This window comes from Erpetoichthys calabaricus, chromosome 11 (genome assembly GCF_900747795.2).
Source record: "Erpetoichthys calabaricus chromosome 11, fErpCal1.3, whole genome shotgun sequence".
In the NCBI taxonomy this organism is placed as follows: domain Eukaryota; kingdom Metazoa; phylum Chordata; class Cladistia; order Polypteriformes; family Polypteridae; genus Erpetoichthys; species Erpetoichthys calabaricus.
This window is the reverse complement of record NC_041404.2, coordinates 30,741,233-30,767,827: the sequence shown is the minus strand read 5'-3', so window position 1 is coordinate 30,767,827 and position 26,595 is coordinate 30,741,233. Positions and strand designations below refer to the sequence as shown.

General features: G+C 39.6%; 1 protein-coding gene across 1 annotated transcript in view; it reads left to right on the top strand.

The window, feature by feature from the left end:
* The window catches only part of emx3 (empty spiracles homeobox 3), a 41,782-nt gene that overhangs the window by 10,390 nt on the left and 4,797 nt on the right, over positions 1-26,595 (top strand). The window contains exon 2 of the mRNA XM_028812898.2: positions 21,025-21,209. Within this exon, the coding sequence (XP_028668731.1) occupies positions 21,025-21,209 (185 nt within the window). The remainder of the gene's footprint in view (positions 1-21,024; positions 21,210-26,595) is intronic.

Genomic DNA, 26,595 nt, shown 5'->3' with positions numbered 1-26,595 from the left:
AGGGTATTTGTGAGCTAATTGCTTGAAGTCGGAGATTGTTGTTACTATTACTCTGATCTAGAAGTAAGATAAAGCCCCTTTGTTTACTGACAGGCCAGCTCTACTTACTAATGGTGTCCAATAACCGTGAAAATACTGTTTAGACAAGTCTAAATACAGCCAAGGGGATTGAGTAGGGCGCGGGTTACCTGGAGCGAGTGGAGGAATTCTCTCTCAGTTTGTTATTGTTTGGATATTTTTCCTTTCTTTCATCTAAAGTACTTCCTGAATTACTCAAAGATTCACGCCTGGGCTCAAGAAGTGATCCGCCATTAGTAGTGAAGCAGGTCCTTAGCACACCTGTGTAGAAAGGTTTAGTTTCACACTGTGCTTCTTGCTCTCTGCCTGTCTGTGCTTTTCTTAAACCTGTTGGTTACACAGTCATAAGGTTCACTGTTATCTTTAAAATGTGTCCCAGTCGTTTCATCTGTCTTGAACACTAATGTAGCACCTTAATGGAGATAAACTCAGTTTGCCTATAGAGTGCTGTTGGAGAAGGGTCAATATGTGACTCAAGCCCAATTGTTCACATCAGAATTATTAAAATCCATCCATTTTTGTGACTCACCTTTCTAGTACCGAGTTATAAAACATACACAGTACATCCATTTGTTATTCTTTTTCTGACAAATTAATTCCCAAGTGATCTGTTCTCATTTCTGAAAGGTGCTCCTTTGCATGTTCTCATTTGAGCTGAGGATTCTTAAAAGAGTTTTGTTTTTTGTAATCAGATTTATATTTAAATCAGAATTTGATAACACAAACATCCACGTCCTTTTACAGAATCTCCTCAGTCAATTTATAGAGTCACAGGCAGCCAGCATTTCATCACATTACACAAACACATATCTTCACCTGGCCAGTTTAAAGTCAGCAACAAAACCAATGCACATACCTTTGAGTACTGTACACGGAGAAAGAAATGAAAAACCACAAATTTGAGGAAAACAAAATGTCTGGGCTGGTCCAGCTTAAACAGCATTTAAAAAACTGAAGTGATTTCAAAGTGTTGATAAATAATTCTCATGATCGTTATGAAGGTACTTCACTTTTTAAGTTTGTCCAGCGCTTCCTGACTCACCAGTGTGAGAAAACCTCCACATATGATAAACTTATCCTGATGTCTGGTTATGCAAGACATTGAGCTTTTTGGCATCCCCCGCTATTTTTTGGGGCCCTCTAGATCATAAAAGCACTAATTTTAGGCTAAATTTTGGACCATATTTTGCATAGGAATTTACACCCATGTGATAAAGAGTAAACCAGTAAGATAATCAGAAGGACTTGAAGTTGTGCATGTCAGATTAACCAAGCCCAGGGGTTAATGGGATATGAGTGGTCAAAGTTACTCCTTTTCACAAAAATTAATCTAGAAATGGTGATTGGTAATAAAGGCATGTGGAGTGTCATTTTATGCAATATTGAGGATGCAGATCACAAGTAGAAAAATATTTTTGATAGTTGATTCTTCTGTGGTGGACTGGCACCCTGCCCGGGGTTTCTTTCCTGCTTTGTGCCCTGTGTTGGTTGGGATTGGCTCCAGCAGACCCCTGTGACCCTGTAGTTAGGATATAGCGGGTTGGATAATGGATGGATGGATAGTTGATTCTTTACTGATGTTTAAGAGACACTTCCAGAACGTTAAAAATGAAAAATTTCAAACTTAAGCATCTGGGATATCCATCCATCCATCCATCCATTATCCAACCCGTTATATCCTAACTACAGGGTCATGGGGGTCTACTGGAGCCAATCCCAGCCAACACAGGGCGCAAGGCAGGAAACAAACCCCGGTCAGGGTGCCAGCCCACCACAGGGCACACACACCCACACACCAAGCACACACTAGGGATAATTTAGAATTGCCAATGCACCTAACCTGCATGTCTTTGGACTGTGGGAGGAAACCGGAGCGCCCGGAGGAAACCCACGCAGACACGGGGAGAACATGCAAACTCCACGCAGGGAGGACCCAGGAAGCAAACCCAGGTCTCCTAATTGCGAGTCAGCAGCGCTACCCACTGCGCCACCGTGCCGCCCATCTGGGGTATCATTTTAGATTATTTCAATGTCAGTGCTTACAAATATGATGTTATTTTTTTTCTATTACATTCAAGAATATTTATGATATTTAACATTAAAATTGAAGCACACCTTTTAATATTTCAGATATCTGATGCAGCTCTTCTTGTTAATTATGTATTATTCTACCCCATGAAGTAAATCATTACATTTCTAATGAAAACCCCGAATAAAGTTGGCTTATGCTAATTCAGACTTTTTGAAATTCAGATGCCTTTTTTTTCTTGCATTTTGACACAGCATAACATCACATTCTCAGATCTCCTTGATTGGGTTCAGGGTCACAGAGCTTATTCTGGAAGCATAGTGTGGTAACCAACTTAACTAAAGGCCCACAGGAGATTTCATTTTTTTATAGTGTCTTTATTCAACAAGCAGAGCACAACATAAGGAAGGGGACAGAACCAACCAGCTCTGAGGAATGCTACATGAAGCTGCACCAAACTAGATGAGAAAAAAATGTACTGTATGAGTGACAATAAAGTAATTAGAAATATACACATGCTTGAAAGCACTAATAGATAATGCTGACCTTTACTGATGCTTTTAGAGGACTAGTCCAGGTCACTTGAAACCAATAGACTGGCATTGGGCAAAAGAAGAAGGAAGTGTCTCATCATGATAGCGAATCAATGGATAAAAGGCACGTAAATGTCAATACAGCAATCAGGACAAACCCATAGACAAGCTAGTCCAACTGTGACCACTGATCTTTGACTTGAAAGGGTCTCCTCATTCCAGGACTAAGGGGTGCAAGCAAAAGGAAAGTGTCTAAGATGACAATTCACTCACTCCTTTCTTTAAGGGCCTTCAATCTAAGCCAGAAGTAGACCCTAATGATATTCCTTCCTCTCCAATTGATAGACAAATTTACTTTGGGTGACTTTACCAGACAGGTATGTTATCTGAGCACGGCTTTTTGACAGGAGCTGATGAGGTCAAGTCTCTTTTAATGCCTGGTAGGCTTTCTTTCTCTCTTCATTCATTAGAAAGAACCACAACCTGCCCCAGCACCCACCCCCCCTTCCCCATTAGCCCCCAAACCATCACCAGCCAAAACCAAACAGCATTTGGGACAAGCCGACTTAGGAAAAGGCTCCACAGCTTCAGCAAAGCTGTCACTCATCAACCTGGAAAAAGTAAACATTAAACATGTAAGGCAACACTAAGCTTGGGCAGCCCTTTTCTGACCACTCAGAAACCCATCCAGCTTCAAAGGCGAGTTGTGCTGGTGGTGGTGGTGCTTTGGAATTTATTTTAGCTGTTGTCTTCCTACAGTATGTTAGAAGAAGGGTGTAATGCATGGGACACTGCGGTTGTAGACTCCAGCTATTGCTGCTGACTTTTGGACTTAAAAAGATGACAGGATAGATAGATAGATAGATAGATAGATAGATAGATAGATAGATAGATAGATAGATAGATAGATAGATAGATAGATAGATAGATAGATAGATAGATAGATAGATAGATAGATAGATAGATAGATAGATAGATAGATAGATAGATAGATAGATAGATAGATAGATAGATAAGACAGCGTTACAGATATCTTACTTTAGAAGGAGATGAAACAAAGCAGTCGAGTAAAGGAAGGAACAAACCTTTAATTAATAAAAATTGTACAGATACAAACTTTACGACTTAGAGACCCACATAGACCACATTTCGGTCAGTTCCACTGAAGTAGAGCAAGTTTAACATTGAATGGGTTCCTTCCAATGGTCCTGTGACACCTGGTTCTTTCTACAGAGTCTTCTGCGTGTTTTTCTTAATGCAATCGACTTGTTTAGTGTACAATATTTATTTTCCCATGTGTCATTTGGACATTATAATATTTACAACCTTTCAAAACATGGTTCTATAGTTACTGATTACATTTGATTAACATACAACAACAATAACACAATTTATTTTGTAAGAAAATAACAAAAGATCATAAAGGGTTGGGACACCAGATGGTAATCCCCATATAATTGAAGATGACACAAAATATGTTTGATGTCTTTTTAGACACAAGTCCATTGTGAGACTGAAACAAGATGGTGGCGTTGGAGGTTATAAGGTGGATGATGTGGGTTCAGATGACCTGAAACTGGAAGAGATGTCAGTCATCCTCATACTATCCATCTTCTGGCATGCAGGGAAAAAGATAGGAGAGGCAGTAGGTGACAGCGCTACCCTTGTCTTTGGGTGGAATTATCATCTGATGAGCCCTGAAGATGTAGCAATTTATATAATAATAATAATAATAATTCATTACATTTATATAGCGCTTTTCTCAGTACTCAAAGCGCTATCCACGCAGGGAGGAACCGGGAAGCAAACCTACAATCTTCTTACTGCAAAGCAGCAGCACTACCACTGAGCCACCTGTGAGGACACAATACAAAATTCAGTTTCTTTCCAACTTAAAAGGAAGAGTTTGCATTTTAGCACATTGAATTAAATTTTTGGAAACAGTTAAATATTATAATTCAGTGCTAATTGTTATATAGAAAATTATTCTTTTTTGTGCATTAGAATTTCAGGAGGGAAAGTACATTTTTCATGGTCCACAACATGTTTCTGTTAAATAAATATGAGAAAGGCAGAACAAGTGATTGTGCAAAAATGAGTTTTTAATTTCTACAAATAAAAATAAATTTCACTTATTACAAAACAAACCAAGTGTACCCCAAACCAACCTTATAAATGAAAAACCAACCACACCAGGTCCAAAACAATACTGTGGCAAGTTTGAAAATGTGAATAAAAATATGTTTTCTTAAACACAAAGTCTACATTATGATACCCTTGGTGAGTTACTTTTTTACAGTCCTTCTAAAAGTCTGTGAATCTTCTTATCATCATCGTTCAAGAGTACAGCAGCCTATGTTGCTTATTGTTGCTTTTTTCTCCAGTTTTTACAATAAGCAGGAGGTGGACACTTGCACTTGAAAGTGATCCCTTGGTTCATAAGGAGAGATCCGCACCAAATACTGAAGCAGAATCATCAAGTGACAAAAAAAGGAAAAGGAAAATGAAAGTGGCTGAATGGCTGGACCCTTTTCAGAAGCAAAAAGGGGCACCTGGGCCAATGATGGCAAAGGAGCAGGAGGTTGAGCCACTGTAGCCACCCACTCTGTACACCTCATCAGTCCTGGCCTTGGCTCATGGATGCATGGAAACCCAAAAGAAGCTGACATTTTACAAAAGTCCTATTATAATAATACTCGTCATGTGAGCCCGTGCTGTCAAAAGCGCGGGGTCCCAGAAACTATTGAAATCGTCAGAAAAAAAATTGATTGAGATGTCAGGTAATTGAAAGGAACTACTCTGGGCATCTCTGTCCTAGGAGGTTTCATTTTGCTGACGTGCTCGCCTCGCTTGTGTTGTGTTTCCTCAGAGGTGGCACCCTTACCCCGACTACACCTCTCACTTCCGGGTCGGACAGACACACACACTTCCACACGTAGACGTTTATATATAAGATACACATTTCATACACCATCTTTGAGAAAACACTTATGTGTTCTTAGTAATGAAGGCCAAAATGGAAATGTGTAGTAACAAATGTTATGGACCAGTTAGCAAATAAGCAAGGGTTTTTCCTACTATTTGTCTGGTTGTTCTCCCACATCCCAAACAATGTGCAGCCTGGGGTAAGTTGCGTTTCCAAAGTGAGTCAGTTTGTGTCTAAATGAGTGTGTATGTGTGTGGGGTCCTTGCAATGCACTCGCATCTTGCCTGGGGTTGGTCCCTGCCTTGCAACCAATGTTGCTGATATAGACCCCCACCCAAACTTGAATTACAATAAGCAGGGTTGAGGCTACATTATGTTATGTTATGTTATGTTATGTTATGTTATGTTATGTTATGTTATGTTATGTTATGTTATGTTATGTTATGTTATGTTATGTTATGTTATAATACGTGTTCAATACCAACTACTACTAGAAAGATGCAAAAAGCCGGAGGACATACTGTATGAAATTCATTCTGGCTTTTGTTTTGTACAATGGTGTACACCATTACAGATGGTTAAAAGATTTGTGTGTTATTGTAAATTCAATGATAATAATAATCATAATTCCTTACATTTATAGAGCGCTTTTCTCATTACTCAAAGTGCTTTACATGGTGAAAGGGGAGCCACTTCAGTCACCACTAATGTGCAGCATCCACCTGAGAGATGCGACGGCAGCCATTTTACTTCAGTACATTCACCACACAAGGTGTTAAGTAGTGAAGTGATAAGAGAGACAATTAGATTCTTACTTTCACCTCCATAACATATCCCGTGTTCGCTCCTTCCTCTCCTTCTCTAATGCTGAGAAACTTGTCCATGCTTTTATCACATCCCGCATCGATTATTGTAATTCCCTACTGGCAGGTGCCCCTTCTAATCTTATATCACAGCTCCAGCTTATTCAAAACTCAGCTGCAAGAGTCCTTACTCGAACCAGCAGCAGCGAGCACATCACACCCATCCTGCTCCGTCTTCACTGGCTCCCTGTGTCTTACAGAATCGAATATAAAATCCTACTAATAACCTACAAAGCCTTAAATAACCTTGCGCCAAATTACATCAGTGACCTTCTCCATCACTATGTGCCTGCCCGCCCACTAAGGTTCTCTGATTCTGGCAATCTTGTTGTGCCCCTCACTAATCTACACTCCATGGGTGACAGGGCCTACAGCTGTATAGCGCCCAGACTCTGGAATGACCTACCAAAATTAATCAGGTCAGCTGACTCCATGAATTCTTTTAAAAAACAACTCAAAACTCATCTGTTCAGGAAGGCTTTTAGCTCTACTTGACTTTATTACCTTTCTCTCAGTTTACTTCTCTGTCAAGATGCTAATGTAACCTGTGTGTGTGTGTGCGAGACCATCAATTATGTTGTCTGTTTTTTTTTCAGAATTCATTCTTAATCTTCTTTATTTATTTATCTGGTTTGTACAATGCTATATACTGTATATGCTGCCATTCTTTATTGTATTCTGTAAGTGCCTTGAGCATGGGAAAGGCGCTATATAAATAAAATGTATTATTATTATTATTATAGAGGATGATTAGGGGGCCAAAATGACTAGGCTAAAGTGGGCTATTTTGCCTGGATATCAGGATACACAGTACACTTTATTAAGGATATCTAGAGATCTATTATGACCACAGAAAGTCAGGTCCATCTAAATGACGGCACCATTTTTACAGCACAGTGTCCGTGTCACTGCACTGAAGAACTGGGATCCACATTCACTTCCAGCAGCAACCCAAGCTTTTCCAGGTTGGACTCCCATCCAAATACTGGCCGGGCCCAAACATGCTTAGCTTCAGGTGGATTACCTGTTCTGAACTGCATGTGATTACTTTATAATGAACTAGGGAGTGCAAAGGAACATGAACACATTACCAACAAAGCTAGGCCTTGCACTCTTAAAAATAATGGTACTTTAATGGGCCTTTATGGTTTTTATACTGGGTCTCGCATGGTTCCTCATTGAACTATTGCTTGACAAAGAACCATTTCATTTGGGAAGGGTTCTTTGCATATCAAGTTGCTTCTTTGTGAGTTGCAAAAGCTCCTAATACGTGAAAAAACTGAGATTTTTAATATTTGGTAAACAGCTTAGCAGTATACTAACAGATTAAGAAACCTGGACTTACCATGTGTTATTGTATACAGCAAGAGGCCTTTTCAAATTATGAACCAATGGTATTTCACAAATCTGTTGACATCTGTGGTTGTATAAAGATGTAAATAAATAAAGGTTCTTTCTGGAACCATCATGTGGATGTGTCTTTTGGGAACAAAAACAGTTTCCCTATGGTATCATTCTGAAGAACCACTCTGGCACTTTTCTATTTAAGAGTGTACCATGTTGGACACGGCAACTATTACAAGCTGTTCACTCCATCCATCCTTTATTTAAACTACTTACTCCAGGTCAAGGTCAGAGGCTTTACTGGCAGCGTCAGGAGTCAATCCTTGAAGGGCTGACAGTCCATCACTTCACCCACTAACACACACACACACGCACAAACATACTTACACTGGGTGTGTTACAAGTCGTCAATCCACCTGACCTGCTTATGTGTGAGACATGAAAGGAAAACTGGAGAAAACCCACACAAAAACTTGCAGACTTGCCTAGGAAATACTAGTTTTTAAAAATATTAACTGGTATAAAAAACAACTCAGAACACCTGTAACCTAAAGGACAGAAATTAAAGGGTCCTTATTGCGTCTCACTTTTTCTGTTATTGTCTATTAGACACATGGTATGCTACATGTTTGCATGAAAACCTGAAAGTTGCTTTGTGTACTTGCTTTCTGGCTGTAAATCATTAAAGGAATACTTAAGTAGTGGGGGCTAAGAAAAACAGTTTATCTTATTTTTTCATGCATAATGGAGAGGAAAAAATTTCTTCAGAGAATCCTTGGGTACCTCTGGTATGGCTTTGTGTCGAATGAGTGGATGTTCACTGAGTTCAGAATGAGGCACCTTACCTGCATTGTGAGGGAGCGTCAGTTACGGCACTACGGCCGTGTAGTGTGATTCCCCGAGGGTGATCCGGCTCACAGGATCCTCATTGTTGAGGACCAGGCCAAAGGGACTTCCCCATAACACCTGGCTATGGCAGATAGTAGGTCATTTCTGGGGGGTGGGACTGGTCAGCGTGTCTGCCTAGGGGGTTGCCAGCCAGTGCATACTCCCCAACCTGACCTGACCTGACCTGAATGGTGACCAAAGCTGTACAACAGCAAATAATGTAAAAAAAATCAGATATTCCTCCCTCATGTCACATAATCCACATCTAAGTAATCCAGTCCTGTGCTCAAAACATGCCAAACGCAGACTTTTTTTGCTAAACATTTACATGAAACTAAAGCCTCATGGGAGTCATTTTTGAATGGAGGACAGGACTCTTATTTAGCGATTGAGGAGGAAAGGCAGATCTTCAGTTCAAGACGTCATTCACATGAGGCTTTAGTTTCCTGTTTATGATGTGTGCTGATCATTCCAGGTGTATATATTTAGAATATTTTAGCAATAAAGCCTGCATTTTGCACATTTTGTGCATACAGCAAAATAACTCACAAATGTGACACATAACAAGAGATTTTTCTTCTTCTTTTTTCCATGAATGTTTTTCACATCATTTGATGTTGTACAGTTTTTGGTCACCATTAGCTTCTATTATTCCATAATTTTTTTTTCGTTATTGTGAATGAAAACGTGTGATTAAAAGTTTTTCTCGACCATCACTCCAAAATACATGGAGTTAGTAGCAATTTAATATACTGCAAATGTCATTTTTTTCCCAAAGATCTTGCAGAGTCTACTCAGGACCATATCTTTAATGTAATTCACTACTCTTCTTATTATTTTCTTAATTTAATTGGATGAAGTAGGTTTGAAGTAACAATTTAAAATAAATGTAATTTTTGGGTGGAGTATTCCTTTAAGCAGTGTGGTCACCTCGAATGTCAGCTATGCATCCGATTTTCCCAAAGATCTTGCAGAGTCTACTCAGAGCCATATCTTTAATGCAATTCAATACTCTTCTTATTATTTTCTTAATTTGATTGGATAAAGTAGGTTTGAAACTATTAAAAGCATTGATGATTTTTGGATCATTGGTGATCATTGCCACGTGATGGACTGATGTCTCATCATGCCTTGCATGTGCCATCAATTGATTTCCTTAATCTTCCCATTCCATGATATGGGAAGCTGCTGCTTGTCCTGGCATCACAGGGCTTAACAAATCAGCTTCAAATGGGGTGTCTGTTCTTTAGATTTTGCTTAACTTTATAATGCTGTTTAGCTATCATTGTTGTAAAGCACTTTGACCTGCTTTCATGTAAGAAAACGAACTATAGAGAGAAATGTTATTGTTGTCAGCCTAGTTAAAGACATCCTCAAACACACACCCACATCGGACCTACTTAGTGATGCCAGTTAGCCTAAAATATGGGATATGGGAGGAAACCGGAGCACCAACAGAACATCCATGTGAGTACAAGGAGACCGTTAGAACTCCACATAGACTGTTGCTGGACTGGTAATGAAACATGGCCCTCTGCAGCCTTGAGGTAGCATTGTATACCATGGTGCCACCTTACCCACATCTTTATGAAGCACTACTTTAAAAAGATGAAAAGTTTACTCGCTTTTTAAAGAGAAGCTCAGAATTCACTGGGATTTACCTCTTAAACATGATAGGAAACCCAAAGACTGAAGTCTTAACCCTTTCGGCCCTGACGTTCTAATAGTAGTACATAAATATGCAGCCATTTTTGTAAAGCACTGGTACGTGTGCAGCCGCTGGAACCAGGCATGCCACTATTAGCACACACTGGATAGAGGTGGCAGTTGCTTTGGGTGCTGCCTGGTGGCATACAGTCTGTGAAACACGGAAGTGAAAATGGACGCTTCTGTGCACTACATGTGCTCAGCACATAGTAAGTAGCTCCACTTTCAATTTTATTTCCACAAGAAGACTGAAGTATTTGTCAGCTGTTGTATAATAATAGTGATCATTTTTTTGCTTTTTTTTTTCATTTTTGAGCTCCCTAGAGACCCCAGAGGTAGAATATCTCACAAAATAGTTCTTCTCATAAAGACAGAAAATCCAGGGCCAAAAGGGTTAATGCATTAGAGGAACTTGATTGTAGTCTTGATAAGTCAAACTTTTGGCCTTTGTCTCAGCCCCAGAATTCACTCTGTGGCATTGCATTGCCCAACTTCAGGTTACAAAGATTCTGATGTAAAGGAGGAATGTCCTCCACTTCTGCTGCCATGGCGTTCTTCCATGCTCCCTCTCTTGTCAAGCCCTTGACTCCTACACATGCCTGAACCATTTACACTCCACTCCCCTGGACAGAGGGAGGTTCCATTCCACTTTAGGCATGTTATGAGCTGGACTCAGCCCTCAGTAGGATTCTCAAGCTTTCATCAGTAGACGTAGCTCAAAATCACAAGGCATTGGGTTGGCCTCATGCTGTAGCTGCCAGGTGTGCCACACCTCATCTCTGTGAGTAAAAACCTGCTTTCCCACAAGACTTTGACATGAATATTCATAAGTTACAGTTTTATGTTGTACATTTAGTACTGTAGAAAAAAAAAGTTAAGCATATATCTTATTTGCATATTCTTGGATAAGTTAGAAATTAAAGTAAGAAATTGTAGCTGAGTTTCAGTGGCGTGAGGTTGCCATAGAGGGAGTGATCTGAGTGAATTTCTCTATTATTGTGGCCAACGAGTGAGAGATGACCAGTCCAAGAATGTACAAGTAAAAATGGACTGTGATAATAAAAGGTCAAAGAGATGTTCAGATGGTGTTATCAAGAAACACGTAGAGGACTGAGACAGAAAGCTAATAAAATCAAATAACAAAAAACAAAAATGTCCGTCAAAACATCAAAGCCACAAATTTCTAGACGGCAACTACATGAAGTATAAAACGGTCACTGCGTGCCTGCAGAGTACCACCATCTTAAATAGCATTGCATCAATGATGTCAAACAAGCACCGCAGTTCGATCATGTTGGCTAACATCGGAGTCATTACCTTGAATAACGTGGCGTCATCTGTGATGAAAGCAACCTAAAATGGCAGCAGTGGAGAAAACTCATTGACAAAATAGTGCCATTATGACGTCACCAAAATAATGAGAAGAAATCCAAACCATAGAGAAAACATAATGTTATGCAAAATTAACATTGATGGTTCCATACTAATTATAACACCTACCTGTTTAGAGTCTACACATCCTGCCTGAGGACAGCTTATCATATTTCTTCCCTTATTCTAAAGGATTGCCTGCTAGATTAATTAGTGACCCTGAACTGGCCCAGTGTTGTGTGTGAGCATGCCCAGTTACTGGTGTCCTGCCTCGAACCCAATGCTGCTGGTGAAGGCGCTGCCTCCTTGCCATCATGTGATGGAAAAAGAAGGTTTGTCAGAAAGCAAATTAAGGAATGGAAGGATAGATTGTTTGAAGCAAGGGTCAGTTGCTGAGAGAGTCAATAGTCAGTGGTGATCTTCTCCCAAACAAGATCCTTTGTGTCACCTGCCTCGATAGGATACAATCTGTCTGAAGATGGCAGTAAGACAATTATTGTTTCATTTTAGAGTCATATGATGTCTCTGATAACAAGCAGGGTCTCATTCTCTAATTGTAACAACTCGACTTGTACCTTAAATTAAAGAGCAGACTCCCACCTTTCTGGACACAAATCCACAGTCACCAAGATGTGGTGGTTCAGGTGGGAGGCATCCTGAACCTCTGAAGCCCTACGTGCCTGTCAGTGAGGGGGCAACGGGGGTTTGCAGGCATCAGGCAGGCTACACCTGACGAGTTGGTCTTTCCATGCTTTTTTTGTGCTCTCTCCCAGTTTTAGCCGTTTATTTATTTTCTAAACGCTTCTTCCTATTTTAATACTGAAGTGGTTTTTACTGCATCTTAAAGTCCATAATGTTGTAATACATTTTTTAATTTGAAAGGGCTAATTATGCATAACAATTATTTGATTGTAAATTGAAGCCTTCCTTTTTTAACTTCTTCTAATCTTTTTTAACTCTTGCTTTTTGTTTATTATCAACTGTTACTCAAAGGTGGCACTGTGATTAATACTGGTACCTCATAGCCGAAGGGCACTGGACTCCAATACCAGGCTTGTCACCATTTCTATGGAGTTTATATATTCTCTGTGTGTTCAGGGAGTGTTTATCCCTGGTACTGTTCTCAAAGGTGTGCATGCCAGGTTAGCTGGTGACTCTAAATTGTGTACATTTGCGTGCCATGCAATTTACTGGCATCCTGTTTAGGGTTTACTCCTGTCATGTACTCAGTTCTTCTCCCTGCCCTCCTAAAGAATGGCTGAAATTTAATTACTGTATATTAGGTTAGGAAATTTAGTTGGCACCTTTATCGAAGGCCACATGCCAATAACAAATGTACACGACAATGCAGCAGTGCCAGGTGAAGTGAGTTATGCAGTTTCACACAATGAATCATTAGAGGCGACTGAACTTATAATCTTGTGCTTTACAGTTCATCATGTACATCACAAGGCTACAATGCTAAAAACAGAACAATGGCCAAATTGGCAGGGCACAAGCTCAGCCTACCACCTGAAGAACTCTCTAAATGTTCTAATTTGCCCATCTATTCATTACAAAACCAATTTATTCAAGTCAATATCATGGAGTTGACATCAGCAGGACCAGGTGCAACGAAGAAACCAACTCTGAATGGGGCACCAGTGCATCGTATGGAAAATTTTCAGATGTTAGTGATATATACAGTAACATAACGTAATACAGCCTTCTCTGCCCTCCTTAATAATTCAAAGATTATGGTAGTAATTTGTTTATTATCAGTTGTTACTCAAAGGTGGCACTGTGATTAATGCTTGTACCTCATAATCATAAGGGGCTGGACTTCCAATACCAATCTTGTCACCAGTTTTATGGAGTTCATATATTCTCTGTGCGTCGAGTGGATGTGTTTCTCTGGTACTGCTCTCAAAGGTGGGCATGCCAGTTTAGCTGGTGACTCTAAATTGTGTTAGATAGTGTGCCATGCAATATCTTGACATCCAATTCAGGGTTTATTCTTGTCTTGTACTCAGTTCTTCTCCCTGCTGCCTTAATGAATGGATAAAACTTAATCGCATTAGGTAAAGAAATTTAGTTGGCATCTTTATCCAAGGCCATGTTCCAGTAACAAATGTGTTTTACAATGCAGCAGTGCCAGGTGAAGTGACTCACTCGGTCTCACACAATGAATCATTAGAGGCGACTGAACTTGTAACCTTGTGCTTTACAGTCCATCACAGGTGGCACTAGGCCACAATGCTACTGTAAAAATTGAACTTTAGTTTACATTGACAGGGCACTAACACAGTCTACCACCCGAGGAACTCCCATGTAACTCAAGTCGATATCAATGTAATGTAATGTAACTCAGGTCGATAGTTGAAGTCAACAGAACCTGGTGCAAGGCAGAATCCAACTCTGAATAAGGCACCAGTCCATCATATGGGAAATTTTTAGATGTCAGTAATTATATAACATAACGTAATACAATATTCTCAACACTGCTGAATCCAGTTGAGGATTGTGATAGCAATACGTACAAGTGAATAAAAAGCCCAGGAAGGTACATGAGTCCATCAAAGGGCAAACTTTGTAATTGGTAATGACTTACTTTAACATAACATTACATTTTCCAGTTCAAGGTCTTTAAGGTGGCCTGAGTCTGTTCTTGCACCAGATACCAACCTCAGACACTCCCACATAGTGTGCTAGTGTGGATTCAATTTTAACCTGGAAGCCTTTGGAGATTTAGGAAGTAAAGCAGAGTGCCCAGAGGAAATCCCACACAGAAACAGAGAGAACATTCAGACTGCACACAGAGAATGGCTTGGTATGTAGGATTCAATGCCTAGATACTGAAGTAGTGAGGCTGTACCTGCAACCGCTGTGCAACGCTAAGAATTGCACAAAACTAAAAACTCCTCCATATAAATGAATTCTTGTCTTCAGTAAAAGTGTCATGTAGTTCATTTAACTTGTATACTCACATCAGGCCAAGCCTCCAATGTAGACGCGAGGTTGGGAGCATGCGCTGAATACCGCGAGTTGCCGCACCCAACACACAACGAACCACAAAAGATGTCAGTTAATTTTGGGTTTGTGTAGTAACTATCATAACTCATCTCATCTGCTCTCTGGAGTTGGGCACACAATTTTAGAATTTCTCAGGCAAGTATGAACAGTGTGTAGATTTGTATTTCTTTGAAATGTTTTAGTTTGGCTTAGACTGGATGAGAGGCACCATAGGAGGTCAGTATCCTGCAGAACAAATGCCTGCACAGGGAAAATGTATTCTTGTATTAACTCTAAGCCAGTGATCTGAGGAGAGTCAGTGATCACTTACAATGGGAGGTCAGAGGGTCTCCTCCATGCCTCTGCTCTCTGCTCCCAACACTCAGATTAGCGCCTGCACGCAGCGTAATTAAGATTTAACTGCTGAAATCTCGTAAAAAGAAATCATCAGGAAACAGAAAAATACTTGCATGTAGCCACATGACGAGCAGGGTTTGCGTTTTCACTGTCTGGTATTATTACAGTAGGAATCACTTTAAATTGGGGAAAAGAAATTAAAAGAGCAAATGAGTGAGTGAAGGAACGAGCCACCGACTGAACAAACAGTCAAATGAACAAAATGGCAACCGAGTGGAAGTGACGCTGACAACATCTGGGTAGAACTCGACAAAGAAAAGACTTTTTAAAGGTTTGAGCGTAAAATGTGTAATGTAGGAGTCGAACGACAAAAACAGTTCAATTGTAAATATGCATACGGAAATATTCTCTCAAACCCACCTGTATTTCTGTTTTCCTGAAATGTTTTATGCCTTCATTAAGAATAAGAGGAAGGTGTCAACCTCACTGCAAATCTTGAGAACTGTATATTTAAGTAATGCCTTTATTTCCCCTGAAGGATTCTTTTTTTTTTTTTATCTTTGCTAGTGTAAATTTCCAGTTTTGCAAAGAGACATGGAATGTATGCCTCTTGTTCGAATGTACTCCTTATTGAAAGCTAGTGCCCCCATACAAGTGCCAGTGTCTCTGTGTGTATGTTCAAGTTTAGGCACATTTTTTTTTGATTTATTATTATTATGCATGGAAGTTTACATGACACCCTTACAAAGCTATAAATCTGAATTTCTTCAAAAATGTTATCAGCGTTGTTCTCTCCATGCACATTCTACGAGCTGACTGGCCCCCTGTCTTGCACTCTTTGAATCTGTGAAGCTACTTCAGTCCTAACAACCCTGAATTAGAATTCAATTTTTAGACTCTTGTCTTCTAATTTAACAACTGATTTTTGTTCTTTGTCTTGAGTTTACTTAACTATCTGCATCTGCTCTGTATCTTAATTTCTGTGGAGTTCCTTGCAGTGCTTCCTCTGATGGCTCCCAGTACCCCTTTGTGCCCCAATTCTATAGAGAGATCAAGCAATGTTGGCAACCTCCAGTGGGCCTGCCCTTCATAACATGCAGGAGGAATCCATAAGTGTTTTGTTGGCAGAGCCGATCGATCCATTAGGAGACATAGGTGTCATTTTTGAAAGTTAAGGGGAATATTCTCTGAACACCTATGGGAATCCCTCGGTCACCAAGCTGTAATGGTACTGAGTGGGTGCTGTTACCTGCTGGATGCCATTTATGAAAGTAAAAATGTGCACACCCCAGACACCAAGGGATGCAGGCTCCTTAAAGTCTGTGGTATATACAATCAGAGGGGTGCCATTTGTGTTACTGAAAGGGTTCGCTCCCAATCCCCCCCAGGTCATGAAAGTCTAATAATAATGACTACCTGTTATGGACAATAGGGGGCAATGTTTGTGCACCCAGCCTAGTGCTCTAAATGGGTTTATTAGATCACCTTATTGCTACCCACTGTACCTACCTGGGGGACATCTTCCAACTTACAAAATGTATCTCACATGGTCATTCTCCTTATGTCACTCTCTCCTGATAGAGAATATTCCATTACTGGACATTTCCTATTTCTGCACTGGCATATCGCAGCCTATTCTTGGCTATTTTTGATGCATCACAGTTTTCTAATACCCTGCCTAGCCAGTTAAATCAGATAAATCAGTAAATATGTTTCAAGTATTTGTAATCAATAGGAGGAAGACCAAATACATAAAAAGAAAAATATATATTTCTATCTATCTATCTATCTATCTATCTATCTATCTATCTATCTATCTATCTATCTATCTATCTATCTATCTATCTATCTATCTATCTAAAATAAATAAAAACAGACCAATAAAGAATTGGGGTCCCTAGGGAACCCTGTTTAATGTCCAAGTAGTAAGTAGTAAGGACAAAACAAAGAAAAAGATAAAGACAGTCAGAGTAATGCATCACTTTTGATTTTCTGAGGGTCAGGAGCTCCATTCGTCCTGGAAGGTGGCTTGGAAATGAACATCATCTTCTGGTGGGATGTGTGTTTAAATATGTTTTGGACCAAAAGTGCAAGACGTGGTGTATGTGGGTGGAGGTGACGTCAAGTCTCTTCCTGCAGCTTCTCCTTCATTCTAAATAAAGGAATGGGTGCATGGTTAGTGGTTTTGGTACACCTCACATTCCCCTAGACTACCATCTGTGAGACATTCCCAGGACTCGCGTGAGTGACTCGATCTCTCTGTCTGTCTAACCTGCTCCTACTCTACAAGTATAATTTTCAATATCAGGACAGTGTCGAGAATCCCAAAGGTTTCCGATGTGCTTTTCTCTTTTGATATTTAAAATTTATCTGAAACGCATGAAAATGAATAACAAAACACAAGCTAGTGATGGTGTCACACTCCTATCCTTCAATGAATCTTCCTGTTTCCCAAAGCCCATAAAATGCTCCTCCTGCTTTCATGTCTGACAATATAAATATAGCATATATTTTTATTATTGTCTTACCATCCAGACAAAGATCCATCCCTGCTCCTGCTCCTTGCTACCTTTGTAATGTTGGAGAAACGATATAAATTTACACACTGTGACTGAAAAACAGCATACAGAATAGGAGGCAAGTGGTCTTTCCACATCCAGTAAAGAATATGAAACTGTTCTTGTAGGAAGTCGACGGTTCATGGTGGGTATGTAGGGTGGGGTTCAATTTTAATTCTGAATTGTTTCAATATTTTCGATCATAGAGTTCTGAAGAAATGACATTGCAGGAAAAGGTGACAACATCCCATAGAAGTTTGAGTCTTGTGTGTCATTTTGGTCATATGACAACTGTCAGCTAGAGTGTCTGATTTTAGTTTTGTAATGATGCTCTATATCATGCCATGTGCTCTTCCAGTCATTTTATTTGAGGATGTTGTCTTCAGTGCACCTTTGCCTTCATCGCCTCAGTGTCCAATATTTAATTTTCTGGGAAGGACAGCAGATCTTTACAGAAGGTGTGAAGTACTGATGTAGTTACTGTGATGACCAGTTACACAATTCATTACTCTGTAAAATTCTCCCTGCAACCACTGCTGCCACCACTATTCTGCTCTCACATTCATATGACCAAAATATGGCACAGTATGCTTGAATTGATCATCTGGCCTCACAAAGACAAATCACTTTGCTGCAATCTAACTTCTTTAGCTATTTTGTCAAATGAAGAACGCATTGCCAAGGTATTCTGGAGGTGTTGTAACAGCAGTTGCCGCCATCCCAGGGTCACCATGATCTAGCCTTATCTGCTTATCACTGACATGCAGCCCTCTAGTGGTGGATCCCTAATCATTGGCATACCTGGTCACATTTATCTCCCATATTAGGTTTCATGTAAATGGAATGGCTACTTCCAGATATAACGTGTGTCTTATATACACTTAGAACTGATTAGACCGATAGTTACCAACATAATAAAGTTTCATGCCAACATTTTATTATTAATTTAGTTTTCTAAATATCCCTCGGGACTGGCTGTGAGAAAAGCTATATTGACCAAAATGTGAATAGCTCATAGTAGCCAAACTGCAGAAAGGTCAAATGATAGACTTACTGTGGACTATTTGTAATTTAAGATGGCACCATCACTCAAAGAGAATGGCTGACTATACAATTGGCCTTCCTGCATCTATTCTAAGATATATTGGCATTGCCCCCTTGACTGAGAAGGGTGCACTGGAAGTGTTTATAAGGACACATGTATTGGCTGCTAGGGTTAGTTGAGCAGCACATGGCATCCTCTGCCATTCACTTCCAAGCACACCTCAGTGGGCTTTTCCCTTTAAACTATGCATTTTTAATTTAGATATGCTATTTTATCAGACTTAACCGTTGACAAAACCTTTCATTCATGCAAAATTTAGGTCATCATGAAGGAATGTGTGTGTCAGTAGCCAGGATGTTGAGTGAAATCTCATAAACTATAATAAATACCTGTAGCTGTAGTGAACATTACTTAGTGTTTTAGCTCTGGTGGAGTCTGGGGGTTGGTTATCTATATGCAAGTATATAAAAAATAATGACATCTGGAAAAAAAACAGGTGCTGCGTCATCACAAACTAGTACATGCAGGAAAAACAGAATTAGGCAGGCAATGAAGAGGATGCATCGTAAATCTTTTGTGAGTCATGAATGTTATTAAGTTTTATTGAGAGATCAAGTACATATATACTCTGGTCCTGGTGATTTTACGGTATGTGAAGTGAGTCCGATGATGGGTAGATTTAAATATATTGTCAGGGTCAGCAGACTCTCAGCCGAGCAGTGTGCAGGACACTGGAGACCATAAAAAAGGTCCAGCCGTGCCGATTATATTTACAAAGGTCTTACCAAACGTAATTGCATATTGCAACTACAGAAAATGTCTGCCAATATTATAACGTGTTGTACCTAAACCACTAAATCCGCCAGCTGTCTCACACCTGAATGAAAAGTGACATCGCCTGTCTTACTCTTGTGTTCATTTTTACGTATAAGATAATGGCTGACGCTTTGACTTGTTAACATTCCATATGTTTGTCATGTATACAGAGTTCAGCAAAATTCTTACTTGCATGTCTAACCAACATCCACCATGTTGTCCAAAGTCCATGGATCATGCATAGAATCCTTCTGAAGATCCATTTCTTCTTTGTTACTACAATAACAATATTGCCATCTTTAAAGAGCTTTAACCATGGCTGAGAGTGATATCACCTGCGCAGGTTGTCTGCCTGCTCATTGAAGCTATGCTGCTTTGTTTCCTAACTTGACTTATTTTACATGAAAAGGGGCCTCCTTAATTAGGGGCAATTCTTTTGGACTATGCATTGCCCTTGCTGGTCGGGGATAAGTCTCTCGGGCCTTCTATTGTCCGTTTGAGTTTTGTCCAAGGTTTTGCAATGGCTTTCTGAAGAAAGAAAACAGCAGACTCTGAAACATTTAAAGGTTTTTAAGCCTTCCTGTCTATCTAGAGTACAAATCTGACCCGCACAAATATTAATGCTGTTTAAAAAGTGATTATGTCAATCCATTTAGCTAACATACGAGGAACGTTCAAAAAGTTTCCTCACTTTTTTTTAATTCTATTTATTAAGAATTTCAAACACAAATGACATCACTTTTCTACACAGTCACCTTCGTTTGCGATGTTATTTTCCCAGCGTCGTACCAACTTTTTAATGCCCAATTACTACTCCTCCCGCCTTCACCGTTTCCAATGAAAATGTAAAACTGCGGAAACTTTTTAACGTCCCTCATACATTTGTAACCCTTCAACGTGGTCCTCAAAAGTCTAATTTTATATCAGCAGACACAGACCTGCCCTGGGTGGGTTGCCAGTCCATCACAGGGCATACTCACTCATACCAGCTAATCTGGTAACATCTAAGCTAACATGGAAGTCTCTGGGTTGCAAAAGAAAACTGGGGTAACTCTCTACTAGTTTAAGGGCCATTTGTTGGGTTCACTCTGATTGCAAGGGAGGTAGCAGAGCAGAACTTTTTGTCCTCTCTTCACGCCAACCTGCTTTAGTCACCTTTTATGACATGCAAGAAAGATGGTGACCTTATTCTAACTGCAAATCACAAGGGGTAATGGAAGGAAACTGGAATATGTAAAGAAAGCGAGCTAACGCTGCATAGAAATTCAATCTAACACAGCAGACACAACCACTGTGTCACCATGTCACCCAAGTGTACAAATACAATTCATGAGTACAAATGTGTTTCTCTTGGGTACAATACGTCTTCTACCACCATGAATCTCATTCACACAAGACTGAATATTTTTGCCACAGACGCTCAACTCTAAAAGTCTCCTTCTTCCAAGTGTTGTTTCCTGAGTTCTACACAGTGTTTAATGTGCTGTTTTTGCTTCCCTCTTTTTCTGTCTCTCTCAGGTGAAGATAGTAGTCCAGAAAGCCTCCTCCTGCATGGTCCATTTTCTCGCAAGCCAAAGCGAATTCGCACTGCTTTCTCGCCTTCTCAACTTCTGAGGCTGGAGCGCGCCTTCGAGAAAAATCACTATGTAGTGGGAGCGGAGAGAAAACAGCTGGCCAACGGCTTGTGTCTCACAGAAACTCAGGTAAGACGTGTGAGGTTGGAAGAGCAAATGCTTGTCAAGCATTTGACTTCCCTGTAATTCATAAATAAATAAAACCTGGCACGCAATCAATCCTCATAAGAAGTATTCAACTTTAGGATTCAGCTCGATTCATTTATGTTTGTATAGCGCTCTTTACTGAGTGCGGGCACAGAGTTCTTTAACAAATTCACAGATAAAGTGCAATTACAAACTTTACAAATTACTAATTACAGTACATAAAGAATACACATAAAGACTCAGACTTGTTAACAGAGATAGGAAAACAAAGCAGTTAGAAACTGATTAACATAAAAGGAACCAAACAATATCTGCCTGTTAAAATAATTAACAGTGGAGAGGAAAACAAAAACTCCAGTCAGCAGCATCCGTGGAGAAAATAAACTTCTGCTGAGTCCACGTCAGTTGTAACAGTCAGACATATTCACAGTCTTGGAGAACTCATCCAACTGGTACTAACATTATAACGTTAAAGCATGACATTATGAAATGTACAATTTTGCTTCCTGAATTTTAACAATATATATCATTGCAACAACATTTTTAAGCACAAAGCAGGAACCAACCCTGGACTAGTTGGTAGTCTTTGGCAGGGCTCTGCATAAATGGGATCACTTATAGTTCATTAACTTCATTTAACGTGTTGAACAGGTGCACTAAGGTTAACATGTAAAATGGGAACTGTTGCAAACAAATGATTTCAAAGGCTTTCTCATTTGTCTACATAGGGAGTCTCTTCTTCTCCTTCTTCTTGTTGTTCACCTTCTCCCACTTCTATGTGGGGTTGATGTGTTTGATCAACCTTCTCCAAACAGCTTGGTCCTACACCTCCTTGCCAGTCAAGCCCTATTCCTTCAGATCTTCTTTTACTTTATCCATCCACCTGAAACAAAAGAAAGAGATATTGACCATCATTGTTGTTGTTGAGCTTTAATTAACAGATACAATAAATCCATTGAACTCGCTTATTGTACTTCAGGTCAGTGCTCTAAATTTCAGCATTAAGTGCAAGGCTGAAACCAACCATGTAGAGAGTGCCAGCCTATTGCAGGGCACACTTACAAACACCCCGTATACTCAGTCATGTGTGGCCAATATGAAATAAACAATTAGCCTAACCTGGGGTGAACCACATACATTAGAGCATTAGAACAATCTTGACCAGAACAGGCCATTCAGCCCAACAAAGCTCACCAGTCCACTTCAGAAGAGGTCATCCACCTGAAGCTAAGCATGTGTGGGCCCAGCCAGTACTTGGAATGGAGACCACCTAGGAAAAAGCTTGAGTTGCTGCTGGAAGAGGTGTTGGTGAGGCCAGCAGTGGGCGCTTACCCTGTGGTCTGAATGTGGATCCCGATGCCTCAGTGCAGTGAAGGGGACACTGTGCTCTAAAAATGGCACTGTCCTTTGGATGAGATGTAAAACTGAACCCCTGACTCTCTGTGGTTATAAAAGATCCCTGGACATCCTTTTTAAAAAGCGTAGGGTATATCCCACTGTCCCGGCTAAAATGTCCTCCATGGCCTAGTCATTCTGGACCCCTAATCATCCCCTGTCTTTAATTAGCTCTCTCTCTCTCTCACCACTTTACCACCTAACAGCTCAATTGTGGTGAGCATACTGGCATAAAAATGGCAGGTGGATGCTGCACATTAATGGTAACTATAGTTCTCCCCACTCACTAACACACTCTGAGTAATGACCTGTAAAGAATTATTATTATTATTGTTTTTTTTTTCTAAAGATATAAATAGAGACCAAAATGGGATGTGACCACCTTTCCTTGTATTACAATACTTTGAAATGAGTGAATGTGAAGACTGAAGTATCAAGGCATGTTATTATTGCCCTAAAATTATCACTTTAGAATGACCATAGCGGATAGAGCTATTAATGGAAGACATTGAAAGTATCCTCAACTTCAGCTTTTACAGGCTGTACATGGATGGCTCCTTGAGTTGCGAGTGGATGCCAAAGTCCGTGAAATAAATGTATAAAAGCACAGGAAGGTCTTACAAAGCTCCAGTGGTTCCAATTTTAAAGGAGTCAAGTGATTCCCTAATTACAAGAATGCTAACCTCAGAATCATAATTGTTATTAACGAAACCTCCATCTGCATGTCTTTAATGGCTGGATATCTGCTGTCTCTCACCTTCTTTTTAAGTTTCTCCTGTTGCCCAAGTGGATCATTTTGTTTCTTGGAGGATTTCTTTCCAGTTTGCTGATTCCTTGACTGTCCTTTAGCCAGCAGTTCCATTGACTTGTGTAGGGACAGAAAAGCCGAGGGTGAGAAAAAGAACAGAATGTTCCAAAGTAAAGGTCACACAATTCGATCATTGAATGTGCCTTTAAAAATGAATGAATTCTCGATTTGTTTTGAATTCCATATGTTAACTTATTTATAATTCTCAGTTTTCTGTATCGCTAATGATGTACATTTGTGTTTGAAAACATTTAAGTGACTGAAAAGATTGTGCAGAATATGCTGATGTAATTTGAGGTACATGACGATGCTAGGCCAATTCGTTCAGTTCACACAAGACAATAACTATGGCGGAGTCTGATTTTGCTGTATTAATGTAACCCTTAATTCAGTCCACCAAGGTTAATTTTGACAAAATATGAATTTTGGAAAATCTCTTAAATTAGGTGCGGTACCAATAAATGGGTGTCATGCAGGGGTTAGGGTTGTCTGCATTACTGATTTTGAGTTCACTCTTTGTGGAGGGTTTCCATGTTCCCTTTATGTTTCTCATTTGATTTTTATCTGGTTTTCCTCCCACACTTTAAAGATGTGCAGGGTAGGGTCACTGTATGCTCTAAATTTGTCCAATATAATTAAGTGAAGGTGTTTTAAGTGTGCCAGGAAGACACTGGCATTCACTCTAGGGCTGGTTTCCACCTTGCATTCAGTGCCATTGTGACCATGTACTAAGTAAATGGGAATGAAAATAGATGGATTGTTAAGTAAAGTATGTAATGGTGGGTGTTTTGTATTGTATTATAAATACTGAAAGAGCAATACCAAATTTACCATATATGGAAAAACTCACCTTCAGTAAATTGTGCGCTGTCAACATTGTCTTAAATGATGAAACACGAGGACCCGATCCAGTTGTTCAGAATCCTCAGAGGCATTGATAGAGTAGGTCCAGCAGAATTATTTCAGCTTAACAGTATGTGAATCACGTAATAGAGGACACCAGTGGAAATGAAGGGAAAGTGCATTTAGGACAGAAAACAGAGAGTGCTTTTTTTACACAAAGAATTGTGGGAGTCTGGAACAAACTACTGAGCCATGGAGTTAAAGCTGAAACCTTGACAACCTTTAAGAAGAATCTGGATGAGATATTGGGACAGTTTAGCTATTAGCTGAACCAATGGGCTTAATGGACTGAATGGTCTCCTCTCGTTTGTCAAATTTCTTACGTCCTTTTGCTAATAGAAGCACTTAGTGACTTTTTCATACTATATTAGCCACATCTAAGAACAGATATCAGGCACTGATTCCAAATGTGGACAAACATTATTGTGTTGTGTGGGTGAATGTGCCCTGATGGATGGGCACCTTGACCAGAGATGGTTTCCATTGCTGCAGAGATGGGTTGGATAACTCAGTTTGAAATTTGTTGTCAAGTTTGTAAGGTAGTGGAAGTGTAGTATTTTAAATTATTTAGAAAACAAATAAGCTTTGAATGTTATTCTTTCATCAAAGCCTGATGAAAGCCGTATCTGAAATTATTTTATTTGTTTCACATTTTTCATAATCTATACTTTTGTCTAAGCTGCTCCAAAATGAATCCATTGCAGCAGTTGACATTTTACATTGGCAACATGGTGGTTAGTGCAGCTGCTTCCTGGATCCAGTGTCCTTGGTTCAACACCAATGTCCAGTCACTATCTGGGTCGGCATTGCCTTCATTCTCTTTGTCATTTAGATTAGGCTGGTGATTTTAAATTGGTCCTTTGTTGAGTTGTTTGTGTGTGTGTACACTGTAGGTTATGAGATACTCCATCTATGGTGGGTTTCTGCTTTGTACCCAGTGCTACCGGTATACCCCGCCACCCTGAATTGAATTAAATGGTTTTGAGAATGTTGAGTTTTACATTGAGCTAGCATGTAAGAACGAAGCTGAGGAGCAAATGGTTATAAAAGCCATAATTTAACCCGGGAAATCCCCAGATATAACTTCTTCTGCCATGTCATCTGCAATGCCAACAAATACAATTTAATGCCAATAAATTGCAGAAGTGGCTTTATTCACTGCAGAATGGCAGCCCACTGCAAGCTGACGTAAAACATCAGTTTTTTTTTTTTAAAAGCATTTCTGGTGATTTACTTTTTTATTAGGACAGATTTGAAAGTACAAGAAACATGATCCTCAGATTTTTATGGCTTCAGACAAAGACACAAGTCCGTGATTACAGAGCGTTGATAACGCTGATGCCTCAGGTAAAGCTCACTCTCTGCAGATTTAAGACCTGTAATTTTTAGTTTTTAATTGTTTCAAAGAAACTCTTTTTTACGTGACCATAAATACTTTTTTTTTTTTCTCCAAAAAAAATGCCCGTTTGGTGTTTAACATTTTTATGTATTATTTAACCTATATATTATAGTGCGGTAAAGCTTTCAAAGCTAAACAGGCTTGACGTGAGCCCTGCAAGCGATCCTGAACCTGTCGCCTGAAAGAGAAAACCTTGCAGGCCACATGCCTGTCATTACAGCATAAAAAGTAGTACTCATTTTAGTCAAATGACACACGGAACATACAGAACGGCAATCACAAAGGGGTAATTTAATCATTTACTTTTGACACTGCTCTTACATACGCTGTAATAAAGATAAAAGCCTGTCACTTAAAATGGAAAAAAATCCCCCAAAACTGCATCAACTTGATCTGTGTGATTTAAGAGTTATATATGGAATACCCCTTATTACTAATGATTTTCCACTGTCAATAATGGTGTATAATTTATACTGCATACATCTTAAATTTTACTTACATTTCTGTGGTTTACAGGCCATATTCAGCCTACAGACATGGGCTAGGCATAAAGAGAAGTTGCCTGGTGCCAAGAGAGTCAAGTAATATTTGGGAAAGTTTACTTTATGTGGTATATATTATTATAAGACACTTTCTGGGGCATTTTTTAACATATGTTGCACACATTTGTAATAGGCAGCATTTTGGGACAGTAGTTAGGGCTTTGGTCTTACAGCTCCAGCTCTGCTGAGTCCATGTGTGGGCCTAATGCATCTATCTATCTATCTATCTATCTATCTATCTATCTATCTATCTATCTATCTATCTATCTATCTATCTATCTATCTATCTATCTATCTATCTATCTATCTATCTATCTATCT